At 33.4% G+C, this 12,848-nt stretch overlaps 1 protein-coding gene across 1 annotated transcript; it reads right to left on the reverse strand.

Moving 5' to 3' along the window:
* Positions 1 to 7,757: 7,757 nt before the first annotated feature.
* On the reverse strand, positions 7,758 to 9,320 carry LOC114754119 (protein DETOXIFICATION 49-like). The gene has a single exon (XM_028942862.1). It carries the CDS (start codon positions 9,318 to 9,320, stop codon positions 7,758 to 7,760), a length of 1,563 nt encoding a protein of 520 aa, XP_028798695.1.
* Positions 9,321 to 12,848: the final 3,528 nt, after the last annotated feature.

Genomic DNA, 12,848 nt, shown 5'->3' on the forward strand with positions numbered 1-12,848 from the left:
AACCTCAATTACCCATTGAGTCCAATGTTTAAATCAATAAACTTCATTAATGAAAACACTATTAAGCTCTCCTAATGTGCAATTTAAGAATGATCAATGCAATTGGTTCAACGCAACCCAACATCCACTCAATATCAAAACACAACCATGCAAGATAAAGAAGAATCAATAGGATTACATGAAACATATATGCAACCACATATATTAAAGCACAGAATTCAACGTTAACCAATCCAAACTACAATTATAAATCATCAAACAATGATTACAGCAGCAAACTAAGTGTTTAACTAAGAATTACAACTCTTAAACCTAGGAATTCATAAGAACATAGCTAAAAACTACAGATTGAAACTAAAACTCCCCTTTGAAGTTTGAAAACTCATGCCACTCCACCATCTTCAAGAGTTGGAAAATCCTAGCCCGCCATAGCCTTGGAAATAGCCCTAACTAGAGTGGAATCTTTAGCCATAGCAGCTAGGAGATGAATAAGATGATGTGGGATAAAGAAAAAGTGAAGGAAATGGATGGGAAGGAAGCTAGAGATAGAGAGGCAAGAGGATAAGAGAATAGAGGTGTTCGAGATGAGAGAATGGAGTCATCGAGCTAAAATAGGGTTTCTAAGGGTTTAAGGGGTCAATCTGGGCCAAATCCTATGAGTAGATACTCCATTTTCACGTTTTAGATCCGAATCTTACGCTGTTGATATGAGGGGTTTCACTGCGGTGAACTATTCCAGAATAGTCTTGCGCTACAGCGTAGAATTTCTTGGCCATGGTAAAGTAAGAGTTGGCCGCGGCGAAGTAAAAGTTAGCCGCAGAGAACTATTCTAAGATAGTCACTGCTGCACATTTTCAGACTTGTCTCGTGATGCAGAATTTCTTGTCTGTGGCGAAGATTTCCAGAACCAATACTCTGAGTTCTCATGTTGTGTAATCCTTTGGTCCCCAATCTTGGCTCTAATTCTTAAGTATCCTGTAATGGAAAGCAATAATTTGAAGCATCAATTGTCCTAGAAATCAATTGAATACAATTAATAGCTAATTACGACAGTTTAATCCTCAAAAAGATATTAACTCCTAGCAAGAACTCTTAATCTAAATTAAGCACAATAAACACTAAAAAGAGCCAAAACCTATAATAAAATCCCTTAAAATGATATGAAAAGACATAGAAGAATTGGGTTCTATCAAAGACTATAGGGAAATTTCAGACAAGAAATTCAATGGACTCTCCAAGATATTAGATCTTCATTGTCAAGCCATGATAGTCTTGGAAAAAGAGGTCTCTCAAAGGTTTGACTATGTTGAAAGGGAGATCAGAGACTTAAAAGGGATGGTAGCCTCTCTCTACAATAATTTCTCTACACCAACCACCTCCTTCAGCTTTGAGGATCTTCTGTCACATCCATCCTCTCCTCCTCACCCTTATCCTGAACCACCATCTTCTCCTTTCTTCACCTCTCCTAGTGCTCCTTTACCCTCTGTTCCTTGCACCTCTCCCACTGCTCCTCTTGCTACCTTAGCCATTATCATGGTTTCTCAGCCTATTCCTTATCTGACTCTTCCACCCATTTCTCAGGCTATTTCTCTACTCTCTCGGCTTCCCCCTCTTCCTATTTCCATTACCTTGCCTTCTGTCTCACTTCTTCCCCACCTTCTGATGATGACAAAAAGGGGGAGAAGGAATCTATTTAGTTTTTCTGTGTTTTATCATGTTTTCTATTTGGTTTTTGATATTTCTATTATGTTTTCATGTAATTCTGTTACATTTATGCAGTTTGAATTCTCACAGTACTTAAATGATATCAGTTGTGCATTTCTGCCAATTTTTGACATTTACTGATGAATACTCTTATCTGTCATGAGCTTCTGTTGAATTCCTGATCTATTTTACATTTTTTATCTAATGTAATATGATCAATCTTAAACCTATGTTTTGTCATCATCAAAAAGGAAGAGAATGTTAGATTTAAGGTTTTTGATGATAACAAATTGTGTTTTAGTAAGTTGATCGATTATCTGATGGATCAAGAGTTTATCGATCACATGACAAATCAAATTTCTGTGTAAACAAGTAACTTAGCAGAAATGTTAATCGATAACTTGATAGATAATTCAAATTGTACATGTTGATCGATCATTGTTAATACTGTTTTGTATAGAAGTCTACAGAAAATTATTGATTAATTGGTCAATAATCTAGTGATCGAACAATTGACAGATAATGGGACACAATTTTAGTAAGTGTTTATCGATCACATGATCAATAAATAAGTCATTGATGAGAAGACAGATAAATGGTAAAGCTTCCTACTCATGTTGTATTTTGTTTTAATCACCATTTATCAATCACTTATCGATCAGAGCTTTATCGATAACTTGTTCTATCATTAAATAATAACTTACCTGTTTATCGATATTTTTCTTAATGTTTAAGTGTTTTAACAAGTTCTTATCGATCACTTGATCGATCAGTGGTTTATCGATCAAATGATCGATCATCACCTTTTTCATTGGATTAAACTGTTTTAAGTTTTTCTTCAATCACTTCATCGATCATTGATTTATCAATGAAATGATCGATCATCCAATCTTTTGAATATTTTGTTTTGCATAACGTGATCGATCAAACATTTCTCTGGCATTTCAGAGCTAAGTCTCTCGACTATATTTTTAATCAATCACTTGATCGATCAATCTTTAATCGATCACTTACTCGGTCATCATATATTTTGTGACTATACTGTAGATATCTTTGTTAAACCTTTTTATCGATCACTTTTTTTATCATCCATTTATCAATAAAGTATTCAATCAATATTCTTTGAAAATCAACTTCTATTCTGCTTAGCTTTATCGATAACCTGATTGATCAAACATTTTTTGATCATTTATTCGATCAATGATCCAGTTCTTTCAATAACAAGAAGCTACGGTGTGATTTAAAAACTTCTAAATATTTCTCTTCAAGCTTTTCTCAGCCTTCCTGTTTATCTTAATGCTCTATTTTAAGGGACTCAAAATCATAGGTGACCTTGAGCCTTTTCTCTACATAATCTTTTTAAAGTCACTCTTTTCATTTATCGATCACTTGATAGATCATTAGTTAATCAAAAACTTGATCGATAAATATAGTTATCTATTTCAAATTCTTTCACTTTGTTTAATTGATAACATGATCGATCAACCAGTTATCGATCATGACTTCGATCAAGGATGATCAGTTTATGTTTAAAGTACCTGGTGATTGATTGATTGATTCCATTTCCAACTGCCACATGAATGTTTATTATTATCTTCATGAGTTTCATTTTGAAAGAAAAAACTTATTAGATTGAAGAATTGTTACCGAATATGGAGCAAGCTCAACGATTATTCAACAGTTATTCAGTAGCTTGTAACCTACCACGTCAGAAGTATTAATGGCAAATACCGTTGTAACTAGGAAAACACGCAACCGAACTAGCTAGAAGCTCTTCAGTCTAATGGTTATTAAACTTCTTCAATTATAAAAGGCGCGAAGAAGCATTGAATGAGAAATTGAATACGCGAGCTACCCTCTGTTGAAATATTTACTATTGCATTCAATACTCTGTTTTTTTTTTTTAACCGAGCTTCAGTGTTTCATATTCATTTACTCTGTAAGAGAGACTGATACACCTTCTTTACTTAGTTTCTAAGAGTAACTCAAGAGTATGGACTCTTGAGAGGGATTGTAACCTTACGGGTAGTAAGGGGGGAGTGATTGAGAAAATCAATTTTGTACTGAGGCGCCAAGAGCCCGTTTAATCTTGGACTATAGTAGAAATCTCAGAGCTGTTCTTAGGACTAGACATAGGTCAAGTGTTTAAGACCGAAGCAGTATAAATTAGGTGTCTTTGATCTGCGGTGAAATCTTTCTAACTCAAAGCTCTCTGTTTTTATTAATTTCACTTTTTCAATTCGGTTAAATTTTTTTTATAACTCACCCAATTCACCCCCCTTTTGGGTGAGACTGCCACTAACAGAAAATAATTAATATTAGGTGCTGGTCTGCTGGATGCTATTTTATTATTGATTCATTTTAATAAAAGTTGTCTCTTGCAATGGTAGTATAATTTTTCAACCTTGTCTATGCTGCGTTTCAAACTTGAACCAGGACAATCATCAGTTTTATGGCTTCCATTCTATGAACTACGTACGTACATCGTACTTAACGATTTCCGTTACTTAGCGCTTGTGAAACACGGGCAGCTCTCTTTTAAGTTAATTTTCCTCCATTTAATCATATCCCTAATTCCAATTTCTCTCCTTCCTACCGTTTTGGCTATCATTTAATCATCCGTTTAGTATCATGAAAGAGTTTTTTCATAGAAATAGAAGTAGAAGCAAAAATAAAAGTAAAACTGAGTTCTAAAATGCGTATCACGTACTCCTTCTGGTCATCTTCAATCATATGTTTTGGATTATTAGAATTATCTCTCAGGTGGGAACACTTGCAATCAATATGAATATTTTGGAAAAAGATGGAATACAAAGTGAATTGAGTGTATCAAATCTAAACTTTCAACTAACTCTTATATTAAGGACCAAAGATAATATTACTTTTAACTTATATAAAAGGATTACTTATACCAAATCCAACTAGCTCCAACTTGTGATGTTTTATATACACACACAAGTGACTTGCGTAGAAGAAGGATTTGATTAGCTAATAATTCATTTGTGCGGGATATATATATTATTTAATTTTGGTTCCAGTTAATTTCATGTCGATGAACAAGTATAATTCACATGGAGATTATGATATAGGTCACGTAATTAAGCTCAACAAAAAAATACAACATTTTGATTATTCTGGATCAGGTTTCAAATCGGTGATGCGTAGGACGTACACATTCTTAGTTCACTGTACAGATGGAGTCTTGACTAGTTATTTTCATCACATTAAGCCACAAGGAAAATGTGTCGGGATAGATTTTAAATATGGGTTGACTTGGCTTGGTATGCAGGGAAGTCTCATATTGGATTAGGGTTAAGTTAGCCGCCTAGAGGCATATAAGTGATGAAAAAGATCAGACTCATATACTGTTTTAGTGTTTTGGGTTAAGACGTGGTTTTTAGCTAAAATGTAGTGTGCCTATTTCTATGTGTGTCAAAGACTGATTCTATTAGGATACAAACACGTGTGCTCTTTCTCTATGTGTTTCTTCTCGTTTTATGTGTGGTTTTAAGGTCTTTTTTCCCATTTGAACAAGGGTATCATTTTTTAAGATTTAGAACATAAAAAGTTTTCGCTTATCCAATAAATATGCTTCTCGGTATTCAAATTTATATTCTCTTTCTTATGAGAGTAAGGCTGTTTGCCTCAACCAAGACTTTGTTGGTGGTTTTAAGGTTTTATTACAAGCACATACTTAATATATCAATTAATTTAAAAAATTAATGTCCTTAGTGTATTTCATCTATTATATAACTCTCTCTCTCAATCGCATGCATCAAAGGTACTGCAGCTAAGAGTATAATTGGAAAAATTGTAATTATTGTTTTCTTCTACATTCTTAGATCCTAAATATATAAGTTACTATTTACTCCACTGATCTTAAATATAAGAATCATTTTATAGTATAATTAAACTAGATCAGACCTTAAAAAATTGAATTGGACACGATCGATGATCATCATATCTTTGTATTTACCCCCAAAAAACAAAAAACTTTCCCTCTCCCAGCATTTCTTTTAGAAACATATACACACACACCGTACAATTAATTCTTTTTTATACACACACAGGTAAGTGAGCTTGCACAATTTTTTCCTAGAAGCACATTTTCCATATTTCATATTGTTTGTGAAATAAATAGTATCGGAACATCATGTTTTAAATATTAGATATACTACCTTTGGTTTTTAATATAAGAGCCGGTTTGAATTTTATTTTAATTCTAAATATAAGATCCCAATCCACTTTGTCTTTTATATTTATTCATTTTTTTCCAAAATAGTCTTTATAATAATGTAGTTTTAACCAATACACTTGATTAGTAAAAATATTTTAGAAAAGACAACACCCATTTATTACAAATAACTAACATAACTAATATTTTTTACTCTACTCAAATGAGTCAACTAGTTTTTATATTAAGGATCGAGTAATTGTACTATACCAATTATATGCAAGAAACATGCTACGTTTCTTCTTCTTCTTCTTCTTCTTCTTTAAACAATGCATTTTTCCTTTTTGATTTTGGATTAAACCTAATGACTTATTTCCCATAATAAAATCACAAAGTGCATGTATGAAAATAAATATATAAATAAATGGTTAATATAATCTTTGATATTTTATGTTTGTTCTTATTTGGGTTTTGGTCACTCAAGTTTTAAATCAGTTAAAATGGTCTAGATTTTTAGTGAATTATAAGGATTAATGTCTTAAATAAAAAGAAACTTGATAAATCAAAACTTATGGTTTGAAAGTGAAGAGACCAAAATTAAAATAAAGACAAACTTGAGAGATCAAATATTATATTAACCCATAAAACAAACAAATTTTCATACAAATCATTATGATTTTATGAATTCAAGTATTATTCTATTATTACATTATATTGTTAAATAATTGAAAATATAACTTCATTTAGAATAATATTACTTTTGGTTCTTAATATACGAGCTTGTTTGACTTTTATTTTGATCCTAATTATATAAGATCTCAATCTACTGTTTTTTATATTTATCTATTTTTTTTCAAGATAGTTTTTGCAACAATAATAGTTCTAACTAATACACTTGATTAGTAAGGATATTTTAGGAAAGATAACACATATTTATTATAAATAACTAAATTAATTTTCTTATTCTACTCAAATTCATTAATTAGCTTTTATATTAAAGATCGGAGGTAGTATTATTTCAACTGTTAGATTGGGCAACTTATCAGAGAAAAAAAATCACGAATATCATAGTTTGAAAAGATTAAGGAAATTAGTTATGTTAGTTATTTGTAATAAATAGATGTTATCTTTCCTAAAATATCCTTGCTAATTAAGTGTATTGGCTAAAAGTATCATTATTATAAAGACTATTTTGGAAAAAACTGGATAAATATGAAAGACAAAGTAGATTGAGGTTTCATATTTAAGATCAAAATAAAAATCAAATAAATTTTTGTATTAAGAACCGGAGGTAGTATGATGTAATTTTTTGGTGCATTTATAGATGTTGTCGTAACTTTTTTATTTATACAATTTAAACACTTACGCACAAATGTGTCAATATCAAATTCAAGCTCGAGATCTTATCCATGCATGATAGGTAGTGCTGTTATTAGGACAATTTGCCATTGACAAGTCTTCTCATAATTATGTCATAGTTAATGTATTCCTTTTTTTTTTTTTTACTATTTTAAAGTGTTATTTCTGAGAGCATGTAAAACGAATGTGAAAAAAAAAATATTAGGCATTTTTTTTGGCGAAAAATACATTAGGCAATTAGAATCTATGACATCATATATTGTCGCTTCATGAGGGTAAATATATATGCAAAATCCTTAATATAATGTATATAACACAAAATCTTATCTTGGTTAAAAATGACACAAAATGCATGCACCCAGCAATCAAACATGAATCGTAGGAACATGCAATGTATTGATTCATCCCCCTCACAATCAAATTACAATTACAATATACTACTATAGTCTATAGCTAGAAAAGAATAATTAGTTTCCATGTCTTTTTTTTTTTTTGAAAATAAATCCTCAACTAAAAAAATTCAAACTAATATACCCAAGTCGTCGTTATCCTTCACTCCATCATCATCTCCTCCTTCTTCCTCTTCTTCTGTGCTGGAATCCGATGATGTCAGCTCCTTCGCTCTCCGTGCTTGACCTTCCCAATTTGTTCGACCCAACACAAACAGCATCGTCACCATACAAGATCCCTGAGCCGCCAACAAACCCAACCATAAGCCTTTAAAATCAAAACCTGCGAAGAATCCTAACCACACCGCTACAGGCATTCCGACAAGATAGAAACATCCTAAGTTTATGTTCGCTCCGAGCTTCGGCCTCGCCGTGCCCCTCAAAACACCACACACCGTCGTCTGTGGACAGTTCCCCAGTTCGCAGAGTCCGATAATCGGCAACACCGTCGATGTCAGAGCTATGATCTCTGGGTCCTCCGTGAACATCGAAGCCCACACCTTCCTCACTGATATCGCAAACGCCAATGCTGAGAATCCTAGAAAGAAACTGATACAGAGCCCAACAATGGCGGCCAGCTTCGCATTCTGAGGATTTTCTGCACCGAGTTCGTTTCCAACCCGTGTGGATACACCAAAGCTTAATGAAGAAGGAAACGTGTAGATGAAAGCCGTGGTTTGAATCAGAACTCCCATGGAAGCAACGGTTGCTTGAGGATTCAGAAGCAATCCACAGAGTAATATCATGATTTCGTACCACCACCATTCGAGACACATTGAAATGCAGCTTGGAATCGCCAGATTCATTAGTGGTTTCAAACCTCTTAAACAATTCCAAGATAACCCATTCCGGGTTTTCTTGTCTATGCCAGAAATCACGATGTAGAAGACGAGTGACCCCACAAGATTGAAGTTGGTCCAAACAGAGCTTAACGCAATGCCTTTTATTCCAAGCTTAAGAACAGAGACCAGAAGGTAATTAATGGGCATATGAAGAAGAATCGATAACGAAGCACAGTAAGTTAAAGGAAGTGTTATTGATTGGCTTCGTAGATAGATTCGAAGAGGGTGAAGAAAGGATTGTGCCAAAAGATCAGGAAGAGAATAAAGTATATAAATATGAGCCTCGTTGGCGATATCTTCTTCTTGACCACAAAAGATTAGTATCTTCTTCATGTTGAGCCATAGGACTGATATGAACAGTGAAGTTAGCAGAAGAAGAATCACTGTCCTCTGCATGGCGAGTCCTAAAAGCTTGAATCTTTTGGCTCCAAAGGCCTGACCACAAATGGGTTCCATTCCCATGGCGAGACCAGAGAGAACAGAGTAACCGGTGATGTTGGCAAAGCCTACGGCGAGCGAACCGCCGGCGAGAGCGAGGTCGCCGAGGTGGCCAAGGAAGAGCATGGAAATGATGGAACGTGAATAAAGCAAAAGACCAGTTAACACCATAGGTAAGGCTATTTTCGAGATGCATTTTGCTTCGTCGAGGGCCACACGCAAATGGGTTTTGTGGGGCTTTTCGATTTCATGTTCCATTGTTGGAAGTTTTGGGATCAAAAGCGCCAACATATGGTCCTCATTGCTTTCACTCAAAGCAGAGGAAGACGAAGAAGACGACGACGATTTGCACATAGTATCAACAGTTTCAGACTCAGAGACACGGAGAAAGAGAAACAGTGAAAATTAGAAACCAAGTTTTGCCTTTGCAGAGAGGGGAGGAAGTGAATTTAAAGGCCAAAGCTTTAAAAGGTTAAAAACAGAACACTGTCTCTGTTTTTCACTTATTTGATGAATTGATGTTAATATTTGGCGTTAAAAATAAAAATATATATTTGGGGTAGGCTTTTCTTGGGAGCTAATTGGACGTGTGTCTGTGTCCGTGTGTGTTTGGGGTGGTGTAATGTGTTTTGAAGTGTCAAGGACGGCGAGAATATATAGAACAAATTGGAAGATAGGGTTTGAAAGAGTAAAAGTAAATGCACGTATTTTTTTTTTTTTAAATTCAAATATGAAGATTTTTCATACGACTGACCATATATGTCACGGTCGGGGCTAGCAAAGGCGAGATTTTGGAGCGATGGGTCACAAGAAATATAGAGAAGGTGGTGGAAGGGAAGTGGGGAACATTGGAATTGGAAAGAAATGCGCAGAAAGAAATGCTCCTTAGAAGGAGAGGTGGGTGAGGCTGTGAGGGTAACAATGAGTAAATTAAGAAAACAAGTTAAAAGAAGAAAATAAATAAAGAATAATAAAAAAGTAAGTAAATAAGCATGAAACTGCCATAAGTTGTGGGTCGTTTTAGCATTTGATTATGTAGGGGAAGGCGTGAAGAACGTTTTGGGTTGGGGGCGGTTTTAAGTGAGGAAACCATTTTGAGAAGCGCATTTGGCTAGCAATTTCTAAAATATTGCGTTTCTTTTTATTTTGATAAACGTATAAAGTATGTTTTTAATCCTTTGAACTAACGTTGCTATCAAAAAACGGCTCACATTAAAATTTTAAACACTGATAAAATATTTTCAAATGTTAATATATTAAGTTAAATTTTTGAAAATAACAGTATTATGATTAAAGAACTGAAAATAAATTTTCTAAAATTTGGGAATCAAATTGAACTTTCATATAAAGTTAAGAAAATAAAGCTATCCTTTTATCTTTTATTTTAGCCTGACAAAGTATTTTTTTTCCAAATTAATTCTACGTTAGCATTTTATTCACATTATCCCATGCTGCTATCCTTGGATTAGATTTTTTTTGTTGGCCAACAAAGGATTATAATCCCTTTTTTTCTTTCCAAAACCTTGCTGTATATGTATATGTAAAGATAAATGGACATTTGATCTATTTTATACGCATATATGAATCCAAAAGAAGGAAGAAAATGTGAATAAGAGAATATTCTATAGACAACATCGTTATCAGGAATATTTTTTCCGTTTATAATTCAAGTACTTTTTATCTTAATTTAGCTTAACCAAAATGTTAGTCCATTTTGATAATATATAGAGATATTAATTTTTTTTTTGATTTTATCCTTATAAATTAAACTTTATAAGTAATTAATTCATCATCATTAGTATGAATCAAGGGTTCTATACGAAAAAAGTATATTGACTTGAGTGCATATCTGTAACGTTTTACACATTCTTTGAGTGCATGTGTGTCTGTGTGTATGAAGAAAAAGAGAAGCAATAAATTGTTCTACGTATTGATCATGATTTAATTTATTCATAACTTCATGGTAAAATACAGACACACTCATATATATATATATATATATATACACACACAGATATTTATAAGTTTAATGGGGGTCATGTTACTCATTTTGACAAGTATTTACCACAGATTTTTTATTTGTCCTATACCTTGTCTTATTAATCGAAGTAATTAATGAAATGGCGTTGCATGAAGGAGGCCAATTACAGCATGCTATATTGTGTGAAGCATTGTGTTCTGATCGGTGATTCCATGCTTCCCCATGTTAAAGAATATTCGGCTTGTTTTTTAATTAATAGAACTATGAAGCTTTTTTTTTTTCACTTTTAAGTTAATCTGTCGTTTTCCATATATGTATGTATGTATAGTACTCCCATCATACTTTGAAATATAGTTAATAAACTTAAATTAACAAGGAAAGCAGCTGATGGATGCTTTAATTTGAATTGGAATCCCACATTCATCGAAAACCTAGGAACAAAAAACCGGACCGGATACTAAACCGGTTGAGATATTGGTTTAAGGGTCAGTTGGTTGGATTGGGATCAACTCGGGGTCTAACCGGTCATATTAAAATAATATAATTTAATTGAAAATAACAAAATATAACAACATTAATAATCGCCAATAATAAAATATAAGGAAATATAATAATAGTTTGATTGTAACAATAACAAACTATAACAACATTGAGAATTTTGATCTTTATGGTTCATCATTAACTAAAATTAATAATCATTGATAGCAAAATCATCATGAAAATTCATTTAAATCTATAGGGGCTGAAATATTAGGAGTTGAATGAGAAAAAATAAGACCAATAACAACATAATCATCCAAATTGGTTCATTACTGGTTTACACTAGTTTTTATCGGTTTTCACTAGTTTACTCTGATTTGACCGGTTTGCTACCAATTCAACTCCTCCCAGTTTAACATCTAAACCAAACCGAACCACTGGCTGTTTCACCAGTTTTTCGGTTGAACCAGCCAATTTGGTTCGGTTTGTTGTTGTCTGCCAAAAACCGTTTGTTGAAAAGCCAATGAAAGCAGCACAATTTACGTGTATAATTAATTAATAATAGGGAAAATCACTCCATGGTCTAAAAAAAGCAGAATGTAATTACCGAACACTTTCATAACAAGTGAATGACAAGTTGCACTACAAGGAATAATAATAATAATAATAAGATTCATGTTGCTTACTTATTATTGATGGCTTCATGAGTAATCTTTCTAATGGCTTTCCCATGCTCCGGGGAACCAAGGCAGTGAATGAATATGACCTCCTACAGTGAACAAGAAAGAAGATTAGGAGTGAATCGAAGCAATCAGAGGACCTTTCTTAGTTTGAGGAAGGAACATCATATGTAAATAAAGTGAACGGAATGGCAAATGGAAGATCAGAGTAGTACAGAAAGTGAGATAAGGGAGAAAGAAGATTTTGATATTTTGATTATTCATCAAATGAAAGGGAATTTTTGAATCCCTAAAATTGTGATTTTAGAGAAAGGGAAAAAGAAGCTATGACAGCCCTATGCTAAGAGTTTGGTCGTGAAGGCGTTAGGGTGGACCTTGAGCCTAAGATCTCTGGATTCCAAATTGCAGACAATATAGGGAAGAGAGGGCTCTATTTCGGCAATGGATTTAAGGAACAATTTCTTTATGGTTAAGTTCACAGGCTGGGAAGATTATAATAAGGCTTTAAGCGATGGTTCACGGCTAATTTCAGATCACTACCTGACTGTTTGTGAATGGAGAGCTAACTTCAATCCAATAATAAAGGTGCTAAAGGATATGTTGCTTTGGGTTCACTTGTCTAATCTACCACTAGAGTGTTATGAGGAGACGATACTGCAGGTAATAAGAGATCGAATAGGAAGAACAGTAAAGGTGGATATAACAACACTCTTCTAAACAAGGGGGGAAGTTCACTCGACT

The sequence above is a fragment of the Neltuma alba genome, unplaced genomic scaffold (genome assembly GCF_004799145.2).
Source record: "Neltuma alba isolate B1F8T4 unplaced genomic scaffold, ASM479914v2 tig00010083_pilon, whole genome shotgun sequence".
Taxonomy (NCBI): Eukaryota; Viridiplantae; Streptophyta; class Magnoliopsida; order Fabales; family Fabaceae; genus Neltuma; species Neltuma alba.

Excerpts from the sequence above, each read along its gene's own strand:
- LOC114754119 (XM_028942862.1), bottom strand. The coding sequence starts at position 9,320 with ATGTGCAAATCGTCGTCGTCTTCTTCGTCTTCCTCTGCTTTGAGTGAA.